The sequence below is a fragment of the Aulonocara sp. 'chitande type north' Nkhata Bay genome, linkage group LG1 (genome assembly GCF_057382095.1).
Source record: "Aulonocara sp. 'chitande type north' Nkhata Bay isolate Kocher_YH1m ecotype deep benthic linkage group LG1, A_spYH_male_GT1.1, whole genome shotgun sequence".
Classification (NCBI taxonomy): domain Eukaryota; kingdom Metazoa; phylum Chordata; class Actinopteri; order Cichliformes; family Cichlidae; genus Aulonocara; species Aulonocara sp. 'chitande type north' Nkhata Bay.
The window spans coordinates 2,125,121-2,152,015 of NC_141344.1; the positions used below are offsets into that span (position 1 = coordinate 2,125,121).

At 48.5% G+C, this 26,895-nt stretch overlaps 1 protein-coding gene across 3 annotated transcripts in view; it reads left to right on the top strand.

Moving 5' to 3' along the window:
- The window catches only part of adamtsl3 (ADAMTS-like 3), a 210,193-nt gene extending 186,116 nt beyond the window's left edge, over window positions 1-24,077 (top strand). The window contains exons 21-32 of one of the 3 annotated variants that reach the window (XM_086289669.1): window positions 5,819-6,556; window positions 7,040-7,280; window positions 11,892-12,016; window positions 13,268-13,405; window positions 15,716-15,898; window positions 15,976-16,095; window positions 16,605-16,859; window positions 19,041-19,224; window positions 21,182-21,386; window positions 21,469-21,572; window positions 22,629-22,843; window positions 23,684-24,077. In XM_086289669.1, the coding sequence (XP_086145795.1) occupies window positions 5,819-6,556; window positions 7,040-7,280; window positions 11,892-12,016; window positions 13,268-13,405; window positions 15,716-15,898; window positions 15,976-16,095; window positions 16,605-16,859; window positions 19,041-19,224; window positions 21,182-21,386; window positions 21,469-21,572; window positions 22,629-22,843; window positions 23,684-23,802 (2,627 nt within the window). In that variant the 3' untranslated portion in view covers window positions 23,803-24,077. The remainder of the gene's footprint in view (window positions 1-5,818; window positions 6,557-7,039; window positions 7,281-11,891; window positions 12,017-13,267; window positions 13,406-15,715; window positions 15,899-15,975; window positions 16,096-16,604; window positions 16,860-19,040; window positions 19,225-21,181; window positions 21,387-21,468; window positions 21,573-22,628; window positions 22,844-23,683) is intronic. The other 2 variants (XM_086289753.1, XM_086289837.1) reach the window with 2 other exon arrangements.
- Window positions 24,078-26,895: the final 2,818 nt, after the last annotated feature.

Consider the following 26,895-nt stretch of genomic DNA (forward strand, 5'->3'; position numbering starts at 1 on the left):
ACAGATAATGTTCTTCATATTGTTCAGGTTGTTTATTTTCTTTATTTTGGTCAGGGATGAGAAAGGAGAGATGCAAGCAGCTGATCAGGGAACCAAACACACGGCTCCTTCACACAGACCTCAGGTCAGTTTAGAAGATAAGAACCACGAGCGATGTAACGGCAGCAGCTGCAGTGGAAGCTGTGTGGACGCGATGCAGAGGAGATGTGTTCGAGTCAAAGCAGGTGACTTTATGGGCAGACTCACACCTGACAGCGTCACGATTGAACTCTCAGACAGTGATGGTGATCATGCAGACATGCATCTTCTCTCAGTGTGTCGCCTGGCACAGATGTTCACGTCCTGCGTGCGATCACGCCGTGCTGAAACGACGCTTTAGTGCAAATTAGCCGTCGGCTGCTTCAGAGGTGCTCGTCTGACGGTTGAGCAGTTCTGCCCAGAACTTGTGCGCCTGCTTGAATCACCACCCGAGAAGAAGAAGCTGAAACTCAAACGGGACGATCTAAAAATGGTTTTGGAACAACTCTGAAACCTCAAAACGTGGAGCATGCAAGTTGCAACTGCCATAATTCCCCCTCTCATTAATTTCAATGTGTTTAATAATTGAATGGAAAGAATTGGAGGAAAAGCAGAGAGAGACCTGCTGAGACCCGGGGCTGCCGCCGTGGTCGCTGCAGCTCACTGAGGAGGGAAGCTTGTGCTGCAGAGAGCCGGGATGCCAGCGGTGAAACTACTGCAAATGAATTTGCACGTCAATGCTCCCATCCTGCAAACTTTGGTCCAGCCGGCCTCGCTGCAGCTGTAACAAACGTTCAGTCACCGTATGGTTAGAGAAAGTGACGGCAGTTGGAAACATTGCGAGCTGTGATATCTGTCACACAGGACGGGGGTGGGGCTTTGTCAGTGCTACGCTGGATCAGCGGGAGGCCAGTCTCACTAATCGTTTCTTTGATCATCAGAGGCGGATCAGGAGAAAAGCACCCAGCGCTCCAGAGAATCCTTCACGAGCTGTTAAAGGTCGTCTGTGTCCTTTCAAGTGTGGACAGTCTGACTCTGTCAGGTGATGAACTCCACGACATTTTAGCAAAGAGCCGTTCAACAAGCCGTGTAATCATCCTGTTTGTAGATGTTTGACAGGTTTCTGATGTCATGAAAAACCTTTCTGGCAGTATCAGAGACATCGCAGCACCACGAGCCGCTTCGCAGCATCCTCCATTTTTGATTTGGGGCGTGAAGCGAGCAGCAGCAGCATCCTGACAGCATCAACTACAGTATCATCTAACATCTGCTGGAAATCGAAGGCGGGCTTCCTGTCCTCGTGGTGCGTCTGAATCTGCTGGTGTCTCCCCGAACTAAGGGCAGAGGTGCGGCGTCGTGGTCAGGCGACAGAGGCGGAGCCAGTTTAAAGGACGACGGCCGGGCTCAGTGTTAGAGATGAAGCACGTGATCGAGGCTCTTTCTTCACAGAGGTCAGGAAACACTTGAAGACGTACTGCGTGTGCACAACAACAAAATGAAGGATTCGTCGCAGCGATGTGTGCAGCCTGCTGGCTGGACGGTAACCTCCGTGTGGATCTGTGATATTTTGCTCGGCTAAAAGTTATCAAGGCTGACGAGTGTCTTTTCCTGACCGGCTGAACTTTACACGGATCGAATGACATTTATATTTTATAACCTAGTTACCTCGTGTAGATTGAAATGCGGCTGCATGCAGTTTTTTTTCATCAGTTGAATATTTTCTCCGTGTTGAGCATAAAGAAATATCTTCCACAGGACCTGTTTTGTTTTTGCAGACGTCGCCTGCAGCAAACAGGCCAAATAACCCGAATCCTTTTAAAGTGTCCTGCTGAGCAGAGCTGCAGCACAGCGTTGCATCCTGGCAGATCTGCAGCTGCCAACTCTGAGCTGCACATTGGGCTTTAACCAAACTTTAAAATGCATTTTGTTTTTCGTTATAATTTTCACTCTTTAACCCAGATGGCTGATGTGTTTGATCACGGGCTAAACTTACACAGTGGATCATCTGCCTCCACCTCCTCCTGTCCCAGCATCCTCCTTCACTACATCCATGAACCTCCTGTGAGCTCATCCTCTTCTCCTCCTGCCTGGCAGCTCCATCTTCATCCTCCACCCCCTCTCAGCCTGACTCTGAGCTGTCCCTCTGATGGACTCATTTCCTGTCTCCCTCCCGATCAACATCTGAACATCTTCAGCTCAGCCTGTCTTTTCCTCAGCGACACGTCTCCAACCATCCACCACAGCAATCCTCACTATCATCTTGTAAACCTCACCTCCGTCTCTTGCTGCTCTCCTCCAGCAGCGTTGGACGTGTAGAATAAACAGCACTCTAGTCCACAGGTGTTAATGGAGGGGCTCCACATTTTCAGGAGAGGGTGTCACCCCTTGCCCTGCTTTAGACACACCCCTGTTGGAACATATAAAACCTTTAGTGGGGCTTTTACTGATGGTCTGATTGGATCTTCTTTTAATCGCAGAACATATTTCACTTGTCTAAAAACAAACAAGAACTTCAGGACATGAGAACAGGAAGTGCTAAACGCTAACTCGTGCTGTAGTCTGAGGACTCAGTGCAGACAAATTGTTTTTACTACAAAGAAAGAAAAGACTTTCCTGAGGTCACAAATCCAAAGCAGACATAATGTGATGAATCCGGTCTCAGCGCTCAGTCGTAGATCTGTGCACGGCCGCTCGGCCCACTGTTTCAGAGTCCTGCCCTGCTCAGCATGACCGAATATCAAAAGTCAGAATGTCCTCTTCTGTTTCACTGATCGTGCTCATTGTATCGGCGTCTGTGCCGTCAGCTCACAGCTTTTATTTGAGTTAATGGTGTAAAGCAAAAATCCGGGTCCCTTTCAGAGGGAGATGTTTGCATTTTCTCATGCCCTGAGTATGACCATCGATCAGCGTGGTTTATAACCATCATCACTCACAGAGACCCAAACTGCTCGTACTTGTTAGGACGTACTCTGCTTTTAGCTGACACAGAGGTGTCACGCGGCCTGACCCGCGTCCCCCCGCAAGCTCTGAGGAATCCACTTAGCCGTCCTGCTCGATGTTAAGTAAAGTACAGTCGGGAATTCAAATAAACACAGAGGGCCTCTGAGCCTAAACACATACCTCATCACCGTGGGTCACTGAGATGACTGCGGAGGTTCTGGGTAAGACCTCTGAAAGAACGCAGTAACGCGCAGTGTTACTCAGCTGTTAAAGTAAAGTTTAAACTCAGTGAGTGACTCATTAATGTCAGAGTCACAACAATAGCTTTACTACATATGTACATATCGCCGGTGTTAGATAAAGGAAGCTACCAGCTCCCCATGAACCAGCCGAGGCGGGCTGTCGCTGTTTACTGAGGCTTCAACATCACTTTTCACATGCAGATGCAGACGCAGCAGATGCAGACGCAGCAGATGCAGACGCAGCAGATGCAGACGCAGCAGATGCAGACGCAGCAGATGCAGACGCAGCAGATGCGTCTTTCTGTCTTTAGTTTCAAGTCTTGCTGAAAACAACATGATGTTCATGTTGGAGACGTCCTGTTACGCCCCCAGCCGAGGGGGCGTGTCAAGGGTGTCCTAGACATAACATGAGGTGTGACTCCTGACTCCTCCCACTCCCAAGTTCAGCAGCGGAGAATGAGTCATGTTGCTGAGCAGCAAACATCTTCAAAATGCTCTCATCTACCAACAAAGACATGAGCACATCCTGCCTCTTGAACTAATGGACTTGTGTTCGCGCTTCTCACTCAAACACTCAAAGCTGTGAGCGAACAGCTGGCGCCTCGTTGCAGAGGAGCCAATGAGAGGGGCAGGTGGCTGTCAGGTGGACCTTCTACTTCTTCTAGTCCTCAGAAAAATATAACCTGAGATGAATTACACATGACACCTTAACGTATGTCATTATTTATTCTTTTTTTTTTTTTTTGTGTCCCGTTTGGATCTTTAGCATCAGAATTGTTGTCTTAAGGCCAAGAAAGATGCCAAGCGGATTTATTTTACCAAGTGGATCATCATGGCCTTGCCATATTGGTCCATTTGATTGACCTTTATTATAATTAAGAATTTATTTTATTTTCAGTTGCTACAAACGGGACAGACATGACTGTGGGATAGGACAGGGAGAAAGAATGAAAGAAAGAGAGGGAGAGAAAGAAAACCAAAGGGGAGAAGAGACGGTGAGAAGGGGGGGAAGAAAGAATAAAAACAAAACACCTGGATCACCTGTATGGAGAAAAAAAACAGAAGAGAAAGCAAACAACAAAGAGCAACATAATAAAAAAAACAGCACCATCACAATAAACTAGCTAGCAGTAGATATCAGTAGATACTAAATAATAAACGATATTGTGCAGCACGCAAGATAGACAGCGCACAATGTGCTTTGAGGCAGCAGCCAAGAAAGGTGTAGTCCGCGTCTGTGAATACCCGTGTGTACACCTGTGTGCACACCTGTGTGGATCAGCATGCTTGCATTCCAAAGGTTTCTCCATGTAACGATCTGCTAGGGAGTGTGGGGAGCCACAGCCCCGTCCTCCAGGGTATGAAGCAGGTATGGAGGAGATCCAGGCCCCCGACATCCAGAGGCCCCAGAGTACAAGGACCCGAGGAGGACCACCAAAGGGGGGGAACCGTGCCACCCTCCTGGGAAGAGCTGAGTGGAGCCCCAAAGGAGAGGTCACCCCGCAGCTACGGAGCAGAGGCCAGAGGGGGTTGCAGTGGCGTGCCCGCGGGCTCTGCTGGCAGCCAGCTGTGCCAGAGAGGACCGAGCTTCAGGCCCAGAGGCCTGAGGGCATCCCACCCCCCGGAAGGAGCCCAGCCAGGCCATGTCATTATTTATTCAATAGAAACTCAAAGTGATTGTGAAGTTTGATTGTCTAAGAACTCTGCTGGCGTCTGTGCTCCTTGGCGTTGTGTTAACACACCTGCAGACCAGCAAAGTGTCAGAACTGCTCTTTACAGAGACACTCGCACCGTTGATGATCAGCTGATTGAGTGCATTTCATTTGCAGCACCTGTGCCTCACTTAGCACTCCACCACCACATCCAAACACGATCAGGTTAGGCTCCAAACAAACAACACAGCAGCCGCTGAAATACAGCGTCACAAAACCAGCGGCTGACTGCACTGTGTCTGTTTTATATACAATCAGTGGTTTCATTGGATAAGTCGCCCACTCTTGTTGCCTTGTTACCACTTCTTTAAATCAGATGATGTTCAGACACCTGAGGAAGACCAGGAGCCCTGAAAATACTGCAGCAGCCGTCACTGAAGGTTTATTTTATTTTAAGGAGGAGCTTCTTCCTGTAAGAGTAATGTAGTGTTTTTATAAGGAAACACCTGTCCTTATTCTGGTTCGACTGTTTCATGCACTGACATCATTTCATCATCATTTCAAAGTAGAAACATAAATGAAGAAAAAAATGTCCATAATTAGCTTGAAAGATTAGAAATCAATAAGTCAAATGAACTTTGTTGGAACCAGAACAGGTACAGCAGCATTTCAGCTTTTAGTGGGAGAGGAAATATTGCCCTGGATGGTGGATGTGTTGGACAGAAGATGGAGCTGCCAGGGTGGAGGAAAAGAGGAAGACACGGAGGAGGTTCATGGATGTAGTGAATGAGGACATGGAGAGGGTTGGTGTGACAGAGGAGGGTGGAGCAGGTGGAGGCAGCTGATCCACTGTGGTGACCTCTAAAAAAGATGAATTGTTCCTCTGAAGTTTCTCAAACTTTAAACGTTTGTTGAAAATATTCACCATATTGAGAAGAAATGTCGTCTCTCTTTGATTCCTAACAGAGCACAAGAAGCAGATGAGACCCAAAGACTCGCGAAAAGCCGCTGTGAAGAACCAGGTCAAGCAGCCGGTGAGACGCCCTGCAAAGACTAGAGGCTACGAGGAGGGGATCAAACAGTGTCCCGCTCTCATTAGCACGCACAACATCTACATCCAGACCCGTAAAGAGAGGCGTCTCCACCTGACCGTTGGTGGCCACGCCTATCTTTTACCCAACACCTCTGTGGTCATCAAATGCCCCGTCAGAAGGTTCCCCAAAGCCTACATCCGCTGGCTCAAAGATGGCAGCGCCTTACCCAGCTCCCAGCGCCTGGGCGTCACCAAGTCCGGCTCTCTGAAGATCCAGTTCCTGGAGCCAGAGGACACCGGGGTGTACAAATGTGTGGCAGGACCCGCCTCAGACATTTTCACTCTCCAGCTGATAGGCGGTGACGGCAGTTCGGCGGGTAGACCGCCTGCTCCCGGACCCGACTGGGAGGAGATGCTGCCCAGCTGCTACAGCCACGACTCAGTCCTGAAGACGATCCGACCTGGGGCCCGGGTTTCTCTGGTGCCCGCTGGCGGACAGGAGGCCTCCCTGCAGCCACGGGTGGAGGAGAGACTGATCAATGTCACGCTGCAGGCTGATAGAGGAGAGATCCAGCAGGAGCAGGCCTCAGAGCTCATCTCCTCCCTGCTGACACACATGTCTCCTGCCCAGCTCTGGACCAGAACCACGAGGAGAGGAGGACAAGCTAAAGGTAAGCAGAGACCCAGCCGACCACACTGTGCAGGCGGTGTCTTTCTTCCAACACTTTTTCATGTCTTTCATTAAAAAGTTTGTCGATAGAAAAGAAAAAAATAAAGAACAAGGGAGCAGGAAAGACAATTGAAGGAAAAGGGACTAAAGGAAGGTGAGAAGGAAAGAGGTTAGTTGGTCGGTGGGTGGGTTTCTGTGGTGAGATCATCAGTACCAGACTGCGGTCAGCTCGTCTGGCACCAACACTCATCCTGCCAGAAACATTTTCAGTGATTCTGAGGCTTGATGTGAACTCCCTGACGTTTATCTACATGACTGATTGAACTGCACTGCAGGTATACAGGTGTTCCTAATAAAGTGCTCCGTGTTTGTTGTGATTGCTGATGCAACCCCATCAGGCGTCTCTCCGTGTCATCGGCTGACCTTCCTCGGCCTCCTTTCTCAGGATAACCTTTTTTCTTTTTGCTTCCTGGTCCGTCCACAGACCGACTGCCCAACTGGTCCGAGCACTCTCCACTGGAGACGGTAGCAAAGAGACCAGCGATCATCAGACAGCAGCAGAGCGTCCCATCCACCTTTCAGAAGAACATCGACATCAGTATCGGACACAGCGCGCTCCTCACCAACGCCACACGGTCGCTGACCATCCGGTGCCCTGCGGAGGGATCCCCGCCTCCCAAAATCAGCTGGAGCAAAGATGGAGCTCTGCTGCAGCACTCTGACAGGTAGCAGAGCTGCGCTAGCTGACAGGCCAGTCAGTCTGATTCTGACTAATCGTTGACATGATTTATTTATCATGTGATATTTTTTAATTTGAGTGAACTCTGGAAGCTTCGTGTTTGCTTCAGGAAGTCACAAGATGCTCGGAGTGGCTCACAAATTCAAAATATAAGCTCCAAGTTATTTACAGCAAGTTAACAGGATGCTTTCCAGTTTGTAAGAATTTGCTTTTCAAAATAAAACCCACAGGACAATAAATGTGAACTATTGATGTTTACCTTTATCCAAAAATAAAAGCATCTGCATGGTAAAATGAGCCTATTTGAGGTGTGTGTCAAATTTTAATGACAGTTTTAAGGATTTCCCAAACGGTAGGTAGCACATGCTACAGGCTCATGATGTGTCTGAGTTTCAAAATTAAAGTCCTCAGAGAGTCGAAGGACACATTGAAGTTTCCTAAAATGTCAAAATAAAAGACTTAAGGTGACAAAAGGAGCATACAGATTTACTGGCTTTTCAAAATAAAGTCTAGTGTTTCCCACTTCTCAGAATTGAAAGCATCCAACATGAGAACGTGTTACAGGGTTTTTTTCTTCAAACAGCACTTTGAGCTTGTTGAGTTTTCCTGTGATTTGCTGACACGATGCTGCCTCCAGGGTCCAGTTCTGGGTGTATTTAGCTCGTGCAGTCAGTCAGAGTCACAGCAGAGAGGAACAGAGATGAGGAAGCAGCTTCCCTCACCTGCCCTGCTCCTGTATCTTTGCGTTCGCTGCCCCTCATCACTTCTCCAACTGCAGCGTGTTAGCTGCTCTCCTCCTCCTCACTCTGTTAATTAGCTACAGCTCATGTTTCTCTTTGTGATCTTTTCCAGCTGCAACAGATGAAGCCTGGAAATATTCACAGTGAATTAATTGGGAAGCTAATTACACCGGTGGATCTCCCCGGCCTTCCCACATGTTTGCTGCTTTGCTGATGCCCCTGGTTCTCAGTGACTCCCCAGGAAGTCTTTGAAAGAGGCTGAATGCGTGTTTTTCACTTCCACAATCAGTCGGTGTTAACTAGCAGTCATAATTACTACTGACACCGCCTCAGTCGATGGTATGAGCTTCTACACCAGGCTAGTCACAGCTTTCCCGATTAGTTCTGCTTGTTTATTTAAAGAGTGCCGTCTCTGAGCCTGACAGGAAGTCATTTATCAGTTCTGATCAAAGGTTTGAGCACGTGACCACGATACCTCTTGTAAGCAGTACAGAGGAGAATTGCTGGTGCATTGTGGGAGGACCCAGCAGCCTGAGCCTGCAGCAGCATGACTGAAGGAGGCTTCAGCAAAACGCCACATCACCGACCCAACTATCGCCTTTATCAGGTCTGCAGAACATTGAACGAGTTTGAACCTCGTTCAGGTTTTTGCTGATGTGTCTGTAACTCTGTCTAATCTGTGGTCGAAGGCTCAGCTGTCAGACGAAACATTTGTCTTCCACTACTTTTACTTTTTAGGTAAAAATGATCACGTATTTGTTACAAGAAGCTGGTATTTAGTCTTTTTGTTATGCATCCATCCTCTTGGATTTATCCAGCTGTTTTAGGGTGAGGGGCGGGGTACACCCGGGACAATTTAGAATGAGCCATTAACCCAACTCCACTAACTGCATGTCTTTGGACTGTGGGAGGAAGCTGGAGTACCGGAGAGGACCCACGCAAACTCCACATGTGGGCTGATGGTGGAACTGGACCTTCTTGTTGTGAGGCCACCACTGTACCACTGTGCTGTCCTTGTGTTATTTTTAATTAGTTGTAGCCTTTAAGTCATGGATATCAAACATTGATCCTTTAGGTCAGACGTTCAGTTTGAGGTGGTCGGAGCCGTGTGTGAGTCTGACCGCTGTTTCCAGCCTCACGGGTTGAGAAAGTAAAATGAGAAAATGCTGTGAATCATTTATTCTGTTCACTGATTTATAAAGTCGGTCCCTCCACAGATGAAAGTTTTGGCACATGAGGTGAGCCGGCACATTTTATCAGTGGGTTTATTGACTTTGAGCCGTGATGCTCATTTTAACAGGCTGTGTTACGATGCAGTGTTTGGATGTGAAACCTCACTGAGTGGCTCTGGTCCAATGAATATTGATGAAGCAGGATGACCACACATTTTGCACTCGTGTAGTTTCGTCCATGTCAGCCCACCCTTTTCAAAAACACATTCGATTTTCTTAACTGGAACTTGTGAAATGCAGATGGAGGTTTGCGAGCTGCGACTCACTGCGACGGAGCCCATGCGTGGGAGCAGGAGCTGCCAATCACACGAGTGTTTCTGCCCCGATGCGTTACACAACACGACCTCTTCTTCATCCTCCGAGCTCGCCGGCCCTGTGCCGCTGTCATCATGAGTCAGGTTTAAACCCGCTGAACTGGCCTGGTCCAAATCATGCCACTGATTGGTTCTGCAAAGTGTGCAGGATGGATTATTGATTAATGTCCTGATAAAAGTCCAGAAAAAGTGGCAGCAAACAGCTCGAAAGCTTATGTTTAAATCGTTTTTTCTCTCCGTGTTTCTGTAGCAACTTTTCCTCCTGTGATATGCAAACGATTTAACCTCATCGTATTGATTAAGCCCATAGTGTGGAATCTTTGACGCCCCCTCCTGCAGTGATGGTAATGGCACAAACCCTTTGATGTCTGGGGGACGTTAGAGGAGTTTTGTGAGCTTCGGCTTCATAGTTCAGCAACAGTTCTGTGTTTCGTGGCTGCAGTCTGATCATTTTGTGACCTGATGAGCTGAAAACCCAGTTTTGTAAAACGAACGAGCTGCTGTGGAGAGATGGCCGAGGCTTTTCCACTGAACTGGTCTGACTGTCTCCTGAGGTCTTCATCATTTTCTTCTCCTCTTGCTCATCTCTTCCTTAGAGATTTTCAGCACAATGAGTCAGATAAAGAAAATCAGTATCAGTTTCATGTCTGTACATTGAGAGCAAATCTAAAAGAAACGCTTTGATATTTGCTAGTTTCAGTATGAGAGGAGTCCTCGTGTTCCTCATTCTGTTTATTTAAGTGATTTAAGGAGGAAACAAGCCACGACAGGTGGTGCTAGCCTCCGCCTCCCTGCTGTGGCGCTCAGCTGCTTTTAATCACGTCCTGAACTTGTCTGTAAGATGCGCTGAGATGAAATTGCTATTGATTTTCCGATTTGATGCCGGGTAAGCCGGTAAACAAACACATTTCCAAAAATGTCAGACGGTTCTTTTAATCCGAGCGCGAGAGAAAGAAGCTCTGAGGACGGTCGGGAATCTGAACGCCCGAGTGAGACGGACACTTGATTGACATTTACAAGACCTGTGGGCTGCAGAGGAAAACACAATGTTCTGCAGCCGCCCTTGACTGAGTTTTATCAAAGTGCTGAAACTGTGGCGCGAGCTGAGCGTGATAACAGCTGAAGTTAGCTCTGCATCACGCTGTGCTGCTGACTGACCTTTTAAAAAGGACTTTTATCAGATTTAGCAGGTCTGCAGCATTTATTTCTTTTATTCCTCAGTGAAAAGTTCACGTCTGTGTTATTACGGCGGAGACGCAGATCAAAGAACAAGTACGTCTCTTCCATTGCAGTGAAGGAGAACAGTTATGAGTGCCTGATCTACATGCAAATCACTGCTGTCTGGAATACAGAGCTGCAGAGCAGTTCTAAAAGGCTGCAGCACAGAGTGTGTGTGCGCTGTAGCACCGTGGTTTAAAATATCTCTAGTAACTGTACTGCTGCAAAGCTTAGTGTGAGCTTTGTGAGCATGTTGTGTGTCACTCCTCAGGCCTACAGTTGGAAGACGGGGCGTCGCTGAGCCCGGCGACGTGGACAGCTCTCTGGTTCTTTTGGCCCGGTGCTGTTTGCTCCCCTTACAGGGGAGGGGTGTTGTTTTAGTCTAAAGGCCACCTGTACGTAGCGACGCACTCGTATCTCCTCACGTTGTAGCTGACAGCTGTCTGACAGACTCTTACTGCATAACGAAGCCTCTAATGAATCTCCTCTCAGTGATTCTTGTATGTAGTTGCTTCTGTTAAGAGAAGATGAACCTGGTACCTGAAAAACTTTGCTTTACCAAAGATTTTTTAACCTGCTGCTACAAATAATAAAAGAAGTTGTCTGCACAGCTCAGTCTGTTTGTGTGCGCCGCCTCAGCCATTTGTTACATTTACACTTGTTAAAATGTTACATTCTCTGACAGCGATTATATTCTGATGGCATATTCAAGGTGTGACATCACTCTGAGGTTGTGGGCAGGAGGGGGAACAAAGGTGCGACGTTTGTGTTAATATAACGACACCTGGCTTTGCAAAAAAAACCAAAACGTCAGGTTTAAAATGTTAGAGAGCTACAGGCTTCTTCTGTGAACAATAAAATAGCACTTGCAGTTTCTTCCTTGTGTTTCTCTGTGTTTGGGTGATGATCTCCTCATCTACAGCTCAACAAAGTTCCTCTGTATCCAAAATTATTCACCAGTCCCTCAGCGGGGACTCTTCGCCCGTTTTAGCTGCCCCACTTTGAAAGAAGTACTAGAATATGAGGAAGCCGTGTTCTCCTTGTTGGGATGAGTTGGGTAAAAAGTAAAAATGTTTTCCTCGTGTGTCCGCAGGGTGTCCTGGGATCGAGCGGGCCTCCACATCCTGCAGCTCCGAGCGTCTGACAGAGGCCAGTACAGGTGCGCCGCTGCCAACGCGCTGGGCTCAGACTCGGAGGCTTCCCAGCTGCTGCTGGCAGGTGTGCTCTTTGTTGCAGTTCACTCGTCTCACGTAAGGTTGCATTTGTATGCACATCTTCTCCAGTTCCAGTGGAGGTTTTGTAATTTCCCTCGTGGCTTTTCTTAACTATGTTGATGAATATCAATCCCGGCCTGCTTTGTCTGTGAGCGCGCGGTAATAAATGGATTTATAAATATATACGTTTACAGATTTCACCGTCTTACTCAGCCTGCAGAAAAGAGTGTGGAACAGCTGTGTTTGTTCACAACATGAACCCAGTTCTTCTTTTCCACTGGTGTCGTGTGTGAGGGATTATTTTCCACTTGCGATCTACAGGAACACAACGCTGTGGCTCCGTCTCAGCCTGCTCCATGACTGCAAACAAACCCGGGTGGTGGGGTTTAATGATTTATACAGTCCTGGAATCACAAACTAATTTTTTTAGCTTTTTTTGGGGGGGGGGGGGTGGGGGGGTATTCTTCCAGATTGATTCATGTTCATTCACGAATGTTTGTATCCAGTAAAGCTGCAGCACTGATCGCAAAATAATCAGCCTGAAGTTCGGGAAGCTGATCTGTTGGCACAAGAAATAACAGTTGAATCACTTTCTGATATTTTCTTATTCTGTTTATGTCCAGACAATCAGAAGGTTAACAGGAAATAATATTGAATGTGCAGTTTCTGTGTTCGATGTTGTAATTTAAACAGCGGGTGAGTTTATTTTGCATTTTGACACAAGGCGATCGGGTCTAATAATGAATTCACTGAACTTCCACGCGGACGCTACAGTTACTCTCTGAGGAAAGTGAGTGATTAAACCCAAAAGTGCAAAATGTCATTTCTATGCCGATGACACAGTGATGTCATTTCCTGTGTCTAACCAGCCTCCGTGTCATTTACCATGAACTTTGAATGCAGCACAACTTCACTTTGTCACCACTGTCTCACACTTATATGGACGGGCTGCAGTGCTGGACACAGTTTGTCTGATATTCATCACAAATCTGGACTCTTTACCCTCGAAAGCCGACTAGAAGTAACTGATGAACGTCTTTTCAGAAATGAGGAGTTTCTGGGATATTTGAGGCAAAATAGATGTTTTTACATCAGAGGTTAGTCGTGGTCTCTGCTCATCTAGGTATCCTTGGAAAAACCTGGAGACTCTTCTAATGGTTGTCGAATCACGACTTTATTGATATATACTGTCATTAAGGGTACGGGAGGATGTGATGGGAGCTCAGTGGCTGATGCAGTTTGTGTGAATCTTCAGAGCCTCCGGCCATCGCGGTGTCCTGGAGGAACGTGTCAGACCACGGGGGGATGCTGGGCCACAGCTTGACAGCCACTGTCGGAGGACAAATCAGCATTCGTCCAGGCGCCAACCTCACTGTGGACTGTCCCGTCAGTGGTAGGTCACGATACCACACAAATCAAAGGTCTGCATATCCAATCTCAAAAACCCCGGCGTCCTGTTTTCTTGGCCTTTATTTAGCATCTACAGCACATAATTCAATGAAAAAGATGGTCTGCTGTATCTATAAAACGATGTTGTTATGTTATTGTGTGTGAAGTCTGTGCATGAAGCAGAAACGTGAACGCACAGCAGGCTCCGCCTCTCGTCTCACCACCACAGACAAAGCAGAAAGACGCAAAGGTTTACTTCCTGTGCAGATAACAAACGTCCTCATAAAAGCCTGCAGACACAGATTTAGGTCCCCACAACATCAGTAACACACACACACACACACACACACACACACACACACACACTCATCTAAATGTATACACACTGACTGCTGCTTCTCTCATCTCATCCAATCACAGAGTGATGAAAACATCTGATCAAACAGTTTATGTGGAGCTGGTTACAAAAGGTTACTGCACTGAGAGCTGACATGATATCAGCTGTGTGTGTGTGTGTGTGTGTGTGTGTGTGTGTGTGTGTGTGTGTGTGTGTGTGTGTGTGTGTGTGTGTGTGTCAGCAGGCTGAAGCGGTGAGATAAACCAGATTGAAAGTAATTTTTCATCTGATTGGGTGAAGTGAAGTCTGTAATGGAGAGTGACATCTTGGAAAATCAGAGCATTCTCCTGTTGGCAGCTGGGTGTTCATAGCTGTCTGATCTAAGAGTGAGAGTCACGTTTGGACGCCTCACCTCACTCACCTCAATATATGAAGTGCTGAGAGACTAAACTCTGAGCTGTGTCCAAGTCCTGATCAGCTCGTACGCTGCTGCTGCAGAAAGACAGCTGGAAGCTGAAATCCTGTTCGACCAGTTATCCGGTGCACACGGTCTGAGCTGCCTCCTGCCTTTGTCCACACTGACTCTAATGAAGACACACGAGAGTTAAAGAGCTGTGAGCCAAGCTGCAGTTCCTTCGTTCCATCAGAGGTTTGCTCCTTTAGCTTGTAGCTGGAAGATTCCCAGACAAACACTCTTATTTTCATGATCCTGATTCTGCAACAAGCAGTGTTCACTCATCTTCTCCCAACCACCTGGGTGACAGGGCGGCAGTGTAAGCAGAGATACCCAGCCACCTCCTCCAGTGGGACATTTCCCAATGTTCCCAATGTTCCCAAGCCAGCTGGGAGACATGAGTGTCTCACCTCCAGGAGGTATCCTTGTCAGATGGCTGAACCGCCTCAGCTGGCTCCTTTTGGAGGCGCAGCAGCTCCTCGGCCAGGCGCTCGTCACAGGAAGTTGGTCTCTGCCGCTTCTGTCCTCGAGCTTTTTTCTGTCAGTTTCCACCCAGAGTGTCAGATCATTTAAGGTGCGAGTGGGAGCGTAGGCTGACCAATCAGTCGACAGCTTCACCGTCAGACTCAGGAAAACAAATCAGCAACGTGACAGCAGACGCCGCATCGATCTGTCCGTCAATCTCCCGCTCGACTCCTTCCAGAAAATTTCTCCAACTGGACCTGAACAGTCCAACCTGCAGCTGAGAACCATCATCATCATCATCGTCAGTTAATTCCGGCTCAGCCTCAGTGTGAGCTGCAGGTCGGCGTGCCACTCAAAGGTGGGTGTGGTCACAGAGTTCTCAGAGACTTCCTGTACATGCGGCTCAAAGTGTGGGACAACCTGCTCTTGCTGAGCTGCAGCTCTGCAGGAGCTGTGTATCTCTGCACGTGACACACGTGTTTCAGGCTAAATCAACATTTTTCCTTCCCCGTCTCCGTTCATGCTCAGGAACAACAATTATCTGTCTCTGCTCGTCTCAGCTGGGACTCCAGACCCTTTAAGTATGTCACCTTAATATGCCGTATATATGTTCTGTGCATAAAATTAACATTTCATGACTCGTTTATGCTTCTAATTTTCACAAGTAAACAGAAGTACTGCTTTAATTACTGCATGCTAATTATTTCTGCCTACATTTATTTGGGGGTGTTTGAAAAGGCTGACAGAGCAACAGTGTTTCTCTACATCCTGACTCCATAACTGTGTCGCCAGCTCGTCCTCGTCATGACAAATACTGCATCAGTCAAACGCCGTCCAAATAGTTTGATTGAATGGCATTTGTAATAAAATTCAGAGGAAGACCATGTAATACAGCAATCAGAGGAGCTTTGGCAGCAGCGGGAAAGAAAAACTCCCTTTAAACAGGAAGCAACACGTTCTTCTTCCTCCAAATTCCCTGCAGCGTCAGGATTCATCTCACCATGTTTGACCTGTTCTGTTGTTGTTACATTTTTAACGCTCCTTTCTCCGTCTGTCAGGTGTTCCTCGCCCCACGGTGCTGTGGCACAGGAAGGACGGGCTGTTGGACGCCGGCGCCGTCTCCCTGCCGTCTGGCTCGCTGTGGATCCGAAACGTTTCCGTGCACAACCAGGGCACCTACTCCTGCGCCGCCACCAACGCCATAGGAAAGTCGACCGCCTCCACAGTCCTGAAGGTCCACGGTGGGTTCCCACATAAAGCCGACCTCTCGCCATAATCGCTCGCGTTGGGTCACGTGGAGTAACGTTTGTGTGTGCAGATCCAGCCGGAGGGAGCCGGGTGCTTCCAGCGTCTCAGGAGCTGAGCAGGAGGAGAGTCCTCATGGCGTCACGGCGCGGCACGAGCGTCTTCATCAAACCTGGAGACGTCCTGCGCATAGGTACGCTTTACTCACCTCTGCTGTCACAGTCACGGCCGGTTTCTCACATGATAACCAACGAAGACAACATCCTGTGCCCGGAGCCGCAGACTGACCTTTAATGTGATGACCAGATAAATATAGCAGACAAAACCACGACATCCTCAGACGGATTGGATTTGCTGTTTGTTAATATAAAGGGTTTGGAAAGGTGGCTTCACAGGCTTTTATTAAAAGAACTGAAAACTGGTTCAGTGTCAGAATAAAATCGTCTTTGACTTTAGATTTTATCGGATTTAAAGTTAAGGAGAAGATCTCAGTCACAGCTCCGGTCTGAGTCTGCTGAATAACAAGGTCGAGCCGCCTCCCATCGCTGAGCTGCTCTCACATTAAGCAGCGCGCTCCCCTCAGATGGATTTCTTTCATCCATTAGCGCTGCATTAGTGTCTGAACTTGATGGAGTTCCTGTTTAGCATTTTCAGCGTTATAGTTTTAAAGACATACATTCTTTCTGCTCCTGCCTGTCGCAGGCTGTCCGGTGGTTTCCGACCACAAACCGCCTGTGCGCTGGGAGTACAACAACCGGACCCTGAAGGAGGTTTCGGCTCCGGCTCACTCCCCAGATCCCGGTCCGGGTCAGGGTCTGCAGCACAGGATGCTGGTGGGGGGTCGTGTGCTGGAAGTCAGCACGCTCCAGGGGAAGTTCGCGGGCCGCTACAGATGCCAGACCTTCATCAACAGCACCAGGCAAATCCTGTCAGCCTGGATATACGTTCACAGCGAAGGTGAGTGTTTACGCCGCCTGCCTGTGGACACAGACAGTGGACAGGGACGCTTTCCCAGGACGGGAAGTTTTCAAAATGCAGGGTTACTATACTGTGCATGTCTCATATCAGCGGCTATCTAATGTACATGAATATCATGATATGCAGTGATCAGGTTGGTCTGGAAGCAACAGGGCTGCAGCTTAAGCTCCATGGAAAATGTCATAAAGTCTGAAGCGAGAGGGCGTGTTCATAATGTGAGCGTGGACGACGGTGACGTGGTTCCTGAAGCTGGAAAACCTCTCCACCGTTAAAGCAGGCGGTAAAGGAAGCACCGAAGCTCCTTTCCTGAGTGTTTCCACGACTCTTCTCAGATTGTTATGATCTAACTGAATTTTTATTATGTGCTTGAAAACATTTTTACGGTCTCGCTGATGCTGAAGCTGCATCTGCATGAATAAACTCAGCAAATGATGTCAGTAGTTCTGGAGAGGAAGGTAAACACAGGCAAACAGAGCGAGCTGGAAGTCATGAGACGAATGATAATTGGACCGAGTGAGCGATAAATGGCAGGAAGCGCGTCTCCTAATTCGTGCGTGGGTGGCGAGGAGTGCTTAATGCGTCTGAGAGGACGAGAATCCAAAAGCTGCTTAAAGTGTGAAGCTTAGTTAAAGTAAATACATTAAAAACAAAAAGCGGTTTGTGGAAACGTCTCCTCGAGACAAGTGGAGCATCCGGGGAACGCTGAGGGGAGGGAACGTCCCGGGTGGATGAGGTGTTTCATCTCTGGAAGCTGCCGGTGTCAGCGCCGAGCTGGCGTCACACGGCCTGACTTTATTTGGCTCTCCAGAGTGGAAAAATCTCATGTGGGAACAAACTGAGCATCATTTCTATCAAAGAAACGATGAATGACCCACACGATTATTCAGGTCCAGCCCAGCTCTGCAGGAATGAAGCGGCTCCATCTGCACGCCGCTTCTTTGTCTCTGTGACACCGTCCCTTCCTCTGCCTCGGACGTCTCCCTGCCTCCACTGTGGCCGTTTCAGCATCTGAAATTAAACATTGAGAATCTGTGCAGGCGCGTGCGCGACACGTTAACGTCTCAGGGTGGTGTTTGACGCCGCCGCTCAGGCTTTGCATCCTCTGTCACCGCTGCCAAATCTTACTGTGACGGGATGCTGTGGCATTCCTCCGAGCCCCGTCCCGGTTTGGCCTGTAGCTTCTACAGTCTTCCCTTCAAACTGCGGCCGTGTGGATAACGAGGCACGGCTCTGCCATTTGGAACAGCTGTCAGCGAAGAGATCGCCTCTGCATGCAGATGATGCAGTCCAGCACAGAGTCTATAAATCAATAAATGTATAGATCAGAAGTCGATTTCACCGACCTTTGAGCTGTCACGTATTCTGTGGAGCGTCTGATGTCAGTCTGATGGGAACCGGTGGATGAGTTTGAATAGATTTAGCGTTTGTGTCTGAGACGCACAGACGGTGCAAAGTGGCTTAAAGCTGCATTCCTTCTACCGTCCAGCAGGGGGCAAAGAAGCAGGTCGGAGGCCGCTCTGCTGAGCTTTGATTTGATCTTTGCTGATGAGTTTCTGGTCTCAGTCGTTGGTCTGCAGTCTGTTGGAGTCAGAAAGGCCGATTAAAGAGGGATAACTGTGGGTGGGGCTACAGGTTTGGCGCTGTAGAGCTAAAATCTCAATTTGGAGTAAAAATCTTTCTTCTGGGGATTTTGTGATAAGAGGGTTCAAAGGTAGCTGGAATTCTAGATTCTAGTTTACGTCACAGCACCATGAGGCGCTTTAGCGACGCTGCTGTTTGCTGGAGTTATCTTTGGAAGCAGAGAACATCCTGTCCTAAAGCCCTAACCGACCAATCAGCACGCAGTTAGCAGGACGCTGGTGTTGCTGAGTCAAAAGCAGCTTCATTCACTAAAGTCAGTTTATTTCAGCTGTGACACGTTATCCATGTTGGATAACAACTAAAGTAAAATGTGTTGAGCTCTGGTTTTATTGGACTGCTGCCCCCTGCTGTACACGGGGGCTAACAGGAAGTGACCAATGGTGACATCATGGCGGCCACATCTCTCCTCATACAAACCGACTGACCGTCACTGAGAGCCCAGAAGCTTCTGCTGATTTACAGAATACTCGTTCGATTGTGGATCTCATGCATCTCCATGTTTCCTCTTTCGTTCTGCAGAGTTTGGCTGGAGATTCGGGGGCTGGACCACTTGCAGCACTTCCTGCGGGAGCGGAGGGACGTGGCTGCGGCGGATCCGATGCGTCTCTCTGGACGGAAAGGACGTTCACCCCGACATGTGTCAGCGCGTACCGAAACCCGTCACGTCCCCGGTCCCCTGCAACAGACAGGCCTGCCCCCCCAGGTACGCTCGATCGCCATGTTCACCTGAGCGTGGACGCCGAGCGCGTTAACCAGCTGTGCAGTCCGTCCTGCTGGCGTCGAGCTGCATTTCAAGGAATGATGGAAGTTACTGTCTAAGCTTCGTTTCTCTTTTTGGGGGCGTGTCCAGCACAAGGCAGCTCCTCCCAAAACTTCTGAAAATGAATCGTTGATCTGAAAAGAAGACGGTTCGCTGTTCTGGCAAATCCAGGAGAACCGCCCGCGTGCGGCGTTCTCTCGGTCGGTCGGGTGCAGCTCAGCGTTTGTCAGAGAGGGAGGGTACCTGTCTAGTGGCTCCGCCCATCAAGCGTCCAGTGCTGGGGAGCAGGGCACTAATGTGGGCAGGTGTCCGAGGTGTTAGCTGTTTTGTAAGCAGACGATGTTCAAACAGCTTTAATCACATTCGAGCCGTAGCCTCTCCTGTCACCTGCCGACGTGTTTTATTAAAGGAACTTCTTCAAAAACAAGCGAGAGCAGCGCTTCCTGTGAGCGCCGCCGCGATATTGACAGATTATAGCATAAAGCTGCCGACTGACTGACATTTTTCCTTTCCCGCTCTGAGTTTCGTGCCCGCGGTGCGTCAGCTCCTTCGCACGCCGACTTTGATGAGCAGAGGGTCGGCCGCTAATGAATCACCGAGAGCAGCAGAAGTGTAACTCTCAGCAGAATCTGCTCACCCCGAGTCCCCCCCGCTGCTGCCAGCCCTGCCAGCCTGCCTTTACCTGCCTTTACAGCCCATCAGTCAGCCCCCCCTCCGGCTCTGCTGCCACACACTGAGTCAGCTTCACTCGCTAATGCAACACAAATGACCCGCTGTTAGCTCGGCTCGGGATGCAACTGTAGTGCTGCAGGCTGACGGAGCTCTGTGTTTACAGCTACAAGCATGGGTGGAGATTTCAGTCCGGGGGGGGGCATTGTAATTCATCTCACCTCAAGCTTTAGTGCTCTTTGGCAAGTCTGTGGTCACGGGTTGGATGGAAATCATTCTTCCAAAAGAATAAAATAAAAATACTCCTCGTTTGGTCTGATGGAGGAGCCGAGTGCTCTTCCCACAGTTACTCAGTTACACAGTTAATCGTGGAGCATCGCTGCCATCAGGACACGACAGCTTGTTCCCGTTTACGCAATTTCAGAAATTAAGCAGCGTGTCGGTTTTTCAGGCTCTTCTGTTCAATCGAGTCTCAGAAATTTGGGCGCCATATTTGACGCTCAGCGTCGGTTGAGAATCACTCCATGTTTTTATCGTCTAAGAAACAAACTTCGCTCAGACTGCAGGTGTCAAAGGCAGACCTGAGGTGGCTGTAAGGCTCTTTTTACAACAAACCTGCTCTATGGGACGCCACTAACAGGAAGTTTAGGCTTCTACATTTTAGGTTTCACTTTAACATCTTAGTTTGAGCTTTTCGAGCTCTACATGGTGAAGCTCCCCAGTGAATCTCTGACCTGCTTCTTCCCCAGCAGGGTCAGATCTTCAGGTCAGAGGTCACTGTTGGTCAAACCTTTTCAGGCACTGAGGCTGTGGACTTGTCCTCTGTCGTCTCCACGCTGTGCAGACTCTGCTGAAGACATTTCTATACAAACGAGCTTTTAATAAATTTTCATTGTTTTATTCAGATTTCTGGTTTTATTGTGAAGCACTTTGTGATTTTTATCTATTTTTATCTATGAATACATTTCTTCAGTGACATTTCCTCTTAAGAGGACCTGGACTGTGCCAGCAAAGATGGCAGCATAACAGCCTCAGGATTCCCATCGTTCCGCCTTTTCCTGTAGTTTGTCACCCCTGGTTTCCTCGGGAGGAGCCTGAGAGGAGTTAAAACGAGACGAGCGCAGCTTTGACAGATTCTTCTTTCCAGGAAGAGACGAAATGTTTGGACGGAGTTTCATTTGAAGCTTTTTATTGCGTTTGTGTGCTTCGTGTGTCGCTGTCTTCGTGTCAGATGGTCGGTGTCGGAGTGGTCAAAGTGCTCGGCCTCATGCGGCGCCGGCCAGAAGCAGCGGCGGGTCACGTGTCAGCAGCTCGACGCCGGAGGTGCGGCGAGAACGCTGCCGGCGGCCGCCTGCGAGGGGACGAGTCGGCCGGCGGACACGGAGCCGTGCTCCGCCAATAACTGCCCCGTCTGGGTGACCAGTCCGTGGGGGAAGGTAGAGTCAGACGTTTAATCAGACATGTGCACGTGACACGGTGTAGGCAAGTCGCCTTCAGCTGTGACTGTTTGAATCTTAGTGCTCGGGGAGGTGTTTGGGCCCCACCACCACCCTGCAGAAGAGATCGGTCGTCTGCCAGCACGCCAACGGCTCCTCCTACACAGACTGTGACCTCCGGAGCAGGTACGCACGCGCTCAGACACCAAATGACTCTTTCATACAACTGAAATGTTCCCAAACTGTTCGATCTGTGCGTCACTCTGGCTTCTACCTGTGTCGGTCTGCAGGTGTGTGTTGTTATAGTATATACACTGAGCGCTATTATCTACCAGCACTGCATTTTTATTGAACGTCGTATTCTTCTTATTATGTGTCCTGGGTCTGTTCTCCACCCCAGTCAGGTGGAGGAGCAGCGACTCTGACCAACCACAGCCTCGTTCTCTCGGTCGCTGCTCACATCTCGCCGCCATATGTGAGGGCGGGAACACGGATCAGCCGGCGATGTGACAGATTTGCTCACAGTCAGCTTCTTTGCTGCAACAGATCGTCCGTCCGTCTGCTGATCCCCTCGGTGTCAGATGCCTGAACTCGACCGCTCGGGGCAATCCCAGTGTGAGGCGGAGCTCCGAAACCTGAGACCGCAGAATCCTCCACCCACCAGCTGAATCACTGACAAAGAGCAGCCATGATGGAGTCCATCAGCCACCAGGAACAAGTAAACTGAGTACCTACCATGTGATCAGAGCTGCTCCTCTTCTACAGAGACCTCAAACCCGTAAAGCTAAACACGCTGCCGTTAGTTTGGCTCACGATGTGCTCGGGCACGCTGGCAAGCGGCTGCTGGATCGAACCGTTGCTACCTTCCTGTTTTCTTCTTCTTCCTGCCGAGCGTCGGGCAGATCAGCAGGTGGAGTTTGCCCATCTACGGCCACGAGAACAGCTGCACCACATCCAGTGTTCTTTCTGCTTCCAGGCTGAGAACTTCCTGCGTACAGCGATGGAGTCGTTCTTTGTAAAATGGCCAGCAGAGCACGGCGACCTCTCTTTAACCTGCAGGATGCTTAATTTGGCTCCCATGGCAACCACTAACTGAATAAATATTTATTAAAACCTCACAGGTAGAGCTGGATGGCGTTGTGCTCACAGCTCTAAGCCAGTAGCGCCGACCGAGGCGGAGCAGAACTGACACCATCAGAATTCATCACCAATCCCATCAATAACTCCCAGTCTCTCTTTCAGACCGGTGTCCGTGCGCAACTGTTCCTCTGACCTGTGCGATGTTCAGTGGCGTCCCGGTGCGTGGCGAGCGTGCACCGTGGTCTGTGGGAGTGGCTTCCAGTCCCGCAGGGTGGACTGCGTTCACAGCAAGACCGGCCGGACTCTGGCCGACCAGCACTGCGCCTGGCTCCAGCGACCCTCCACCTGGCAGCACTGCAACACCGCCACCTGTGGGAGTAAGTCTGCGCCGCGTCCTGCGCTCTTTAGGTGAAGCCGTTAAATACGTAAACCTACAGCTGACCTGTGGCGTGTGCGATCGGCCACGTTGGACTTGTTTTATTCAAACCGCTAAAAAACCCTGAAGGTTTCTTAAAGTTTCATGTAAAAGTTTATGCAGATGAATTTCACCTTTGTGGGCTTCGGGCGCTGCACAGTCAGGCTGATTGGAGCAAACCAGCAGCTCTGAATGACAATCAGTAAATGTTAAATGCTTCATTTTAATCACCGGCGGCGGCGCTCCTCGTACGTCACGACATCCTGGACGCGGGCCGCGCTGTCAGCGGCTCACGAGGTGATGTCAGTGTCAGAAAACTCACAGCTGCCCTCAGCCCGTCATTTTCACCCGCTAACGTTCAGAAAAATGAAAAACCTTCCTGTTTTTGAGCTTCGCTCGATATCGACACGTATCGATCGCCTCATGCAGGTGGTGGCGTTAGGTTGGGTGCAGACTGCGTCAGCCCCGTCGGCCCGTCAGAAGAAAATGGGTGGATGGGCTTAATGTTTTATTCAGTGTGACTTAGAGCGAGTCAGGTGTTGGAGTTTGTGTCCTTAAAAAGATGCACCGTGTTTAACGTGAGAAGGATCCAAACTTCTGTTCAGAGTGTTGTGAGGCACGGTGGTCACAACTTATAGCAAAACAAGATAAGGAGGAGTCTGTGGGCACGCACGGCCTCCCTGTCGTTTGGAGAACCGTGAAATCTGCACCATCGAAAACCTAAAACCTCCAGAAACACACCTGTAATGTTTTTCACGGTGCTAAATGTGAGATGAGGTGTTCATCGTGCTTCTTCCTGCAGGTGAATGCGAGGACACCACCCAGTACTGCAGTGTGGTGAGGAGGCTGAGGCTGTGCCATGTGGACACGTACAAACAGAGATGCTGCAGCTCATGCCTGCGTGGCGTTGACTCCACCTAGTGGCGGTGGAAGGTTTTAACCGCACGCACACACACGCACACACACACGCACACACAGATGGGTCTACAGGAGGCGGGAGCCTGAGCAAAGACTAAGACGGACAGCCCGTGAGTGCACGCCGACCCCAACGAGCTTCAGCGTGAATCTTTCACAAACTGAAAGGAAATCTGACGACAGGACGAGCGGGCTTGACTTTCTGATCTGGACTAAACTGTAACATGAAGACAAGTGTTCACTATGTGGATCAAATAAAGTTTGTGATTTTCCTACACAGACAGCTAGTTTCCCGTGAGATTTAAAGAAGCGTGTTTTCTTGTCAACGAGACGGTCGGTCTGCCAGCAGCACGTGACGCCTCTGCAGCGTCGCGCTTTTCTGTCTCTGATCTCTTTATTTATTTGTGCAATTCTTCAAAAATGTTTTTATAAAACGACACAGTTAAAAACAGAAAAAAGGAAGTTCCAGTTTGTTACAGCTCGGGTCGTTTCTGCTCCCGGCGTCGTTTCTGTGAACGTTAATGAAGCCGGACGAGTGACACGGACGGTGTCCGAGCGAGACGCGAGGGTCAAAACTGACTCGGCTGCTAAGAAACTGGAGCGGTCCTTTAATCGGGCCCTGCCGTTACATCGGTGTCGCCGTGCCTCAGCTGCTCATTCCTTCACCAGAGTCCAAGTTTCCCAGCTTTTCCATCCTGATGAGTTCGACTGACACTGAATTCTTGTTTTCTTTGAACATGAAATCATTTTAAAGCATTGCCTTTAAAATCCTGCACTTGTTTCTGGGATGAGCTTCAGTGTTCGGTGCTTGTTTGATTTCTTTACTGATCTAAGCCGTGGTTCAGTCTTTACTTATTACAACATTTTTTTTTAAACAAGTCGATTCAGTCCAGCAGAAATGTCTCCATAAGTGAGCCGAGATGTAGGAAAATAAAGTTAAATAAGACAGAATTTATATGAAGCCTTACTGAAAGTATCGTCTTTATAATTTACCAGTAAAATACTGTAACAAAATTAAAAAGTAATGAAAAAAGCTGCTTGAAATAGAATAAATATTCACTTCAGCACAAATAAAACACGACATGAAATCCAGACTACAGAAAGTAAACAGATTTTTAATTCAGTTTTATTTCTTTTTATGGACCCAAATCACAGCAGTCTGAAGGTGAAGAGCGTCCGACCCAACCTCTTCACAACACAGACTGTATACAAAAGATGGACGTCACCACCGTGACACCGCCCACTGACTCGTTAACGTGACATGTAGTGACGTGAGGTTCTGGCTCCTCAGTTATAAAGTATCAATACAATAAATAAGTATGAAAGATCAAAGTAGTGACGAGGCCACGGACTCATCAGTGGACTGTGGGCTCATTTCCACCCAGATTTACTTTACAACCAGAAGATTCGCCCCCTGCTGGCCAACACAAACAACGCAGGTTTAAGACGGAGAAGCTCGTTCCATCTTTCATGTACAGCTTCTGTGTGGGCACAGCTGTGATAACCCACCACAGCTGTTCTTCTAAATCGGTAAACAGGGATGCTTCCTGAACCTCAGAGCCACACAGTATGAGCAGTTTTTTGGTGATACCACGTTTCTGCTGCTGGTGGAGCTTCAGTTTGCCTAAGCACGGATGTTCTAACCCGCCTCTGATCCTCAGCCGTGACAAAGCTTTGTAGAATAATTTCAGCTCACACTAAGACACCAGCGCCACACTGATTTCCACCGACGGGGTCTGCTCATGTTACCTTTGTACAGGTCATCATACCGACGTGCTGCATTGTACAGTGTCCTGTATATACTGTGTTCTAAGTGCAATATCGTACTCTGAGTGTAGACTGTGCGAGGCCTTTATTTTCTTACTTCCTGTTGTATTTTTAACTCCTGTTTAGGATATAAAGCACTCGTATTGTGTACGTTGATCAGGTGGTGCGTTCGCTGCCCCTCGCCTAGTTTGATTTGCATGTGATGTTTTCTTGCTCCGTTGTGACAGACCACTCATTAACGTGTTCAGTGTTTCTCTCTGGCTGCTGATGACTGCACGGTACGGCCAATCGGATGTGACGGCATCGCGCTGCTTGCGGACGTCCAGCTTGGCTGAAAGAACGTGCGACAAATCATAAATATGCTTCAGGTGACAGTGCAAAGGAATAAAGACGGTTTGATCACTTCATGACTGCTGAGCTGCTTTTTGTTTGCATTTGAAAATAAAAATGTTCCCAGAGAGCGATGAGAGTTTGTCACTGACTCAGACACGGGTCCACATCAAGTGATATTCAGGTGTTTCAGGGCGAGTGGCCCACACCATCTTTGCTGGTGTGTTATGGAAAAGGGGGCTTTAAAGGAAACTTACACATTTCACTGGGAAAGGAACATAAAGGGGGGGGGGCACAATTTGAGGCATCATCAACAGGTGTACACATGGTGTCAGAGGCTCACAACCCTCTGTGTGTGAGATAGAAACTTCTAATTCCTGATCATGTTTTGGGAGTAAAAGACGTTTTTGTTGGAAACAAAGAGAGACCCGCTCCTGTCTGAAAGTTTGGTGAATGTGAAGCTTTTAAAAAAAAAAAAAAAAAAAAAAAAAATCCCAGCTCTTCTTCTTCACTTTTAAATTTTATTGCCCCCCCCTCCTATGATATCTACAACGGCGCCTGCAGAGGTGAGTCTAGATGGTTTACACTGGTTATGACGTTTTTAGCCGTTATCATCATTGAAACCATTATCAGCTGGGTCATGACACATTCTGGGTGATACGTGAGTTAGAGCAAGAAGTGTGTTAAAAAAAACAGATTGTCCCAAATCAGATTATATATTAACTGGTATCTACACACCACCAACATACGAGATAACTCACAGGAAGTGCCTCCAGCCGCTGATCATTGATATGTTTTGTGTCCGTGTTTATAATAATAGTCTGTAGTCAGCAGTATAAAAGAAGCAGTTATGTAATAAATGAAAAGTGATTTTAGAAATATCCCTGTGACTCTGCATTATTCTACCTATTCTGTGTTTTACATCATAATCAGTTCTTTATATAAGAACTTTTGGAAAAGTCGTATTTAAAAATGGGAATTTCTCAGATTTCTGGTGGCGGG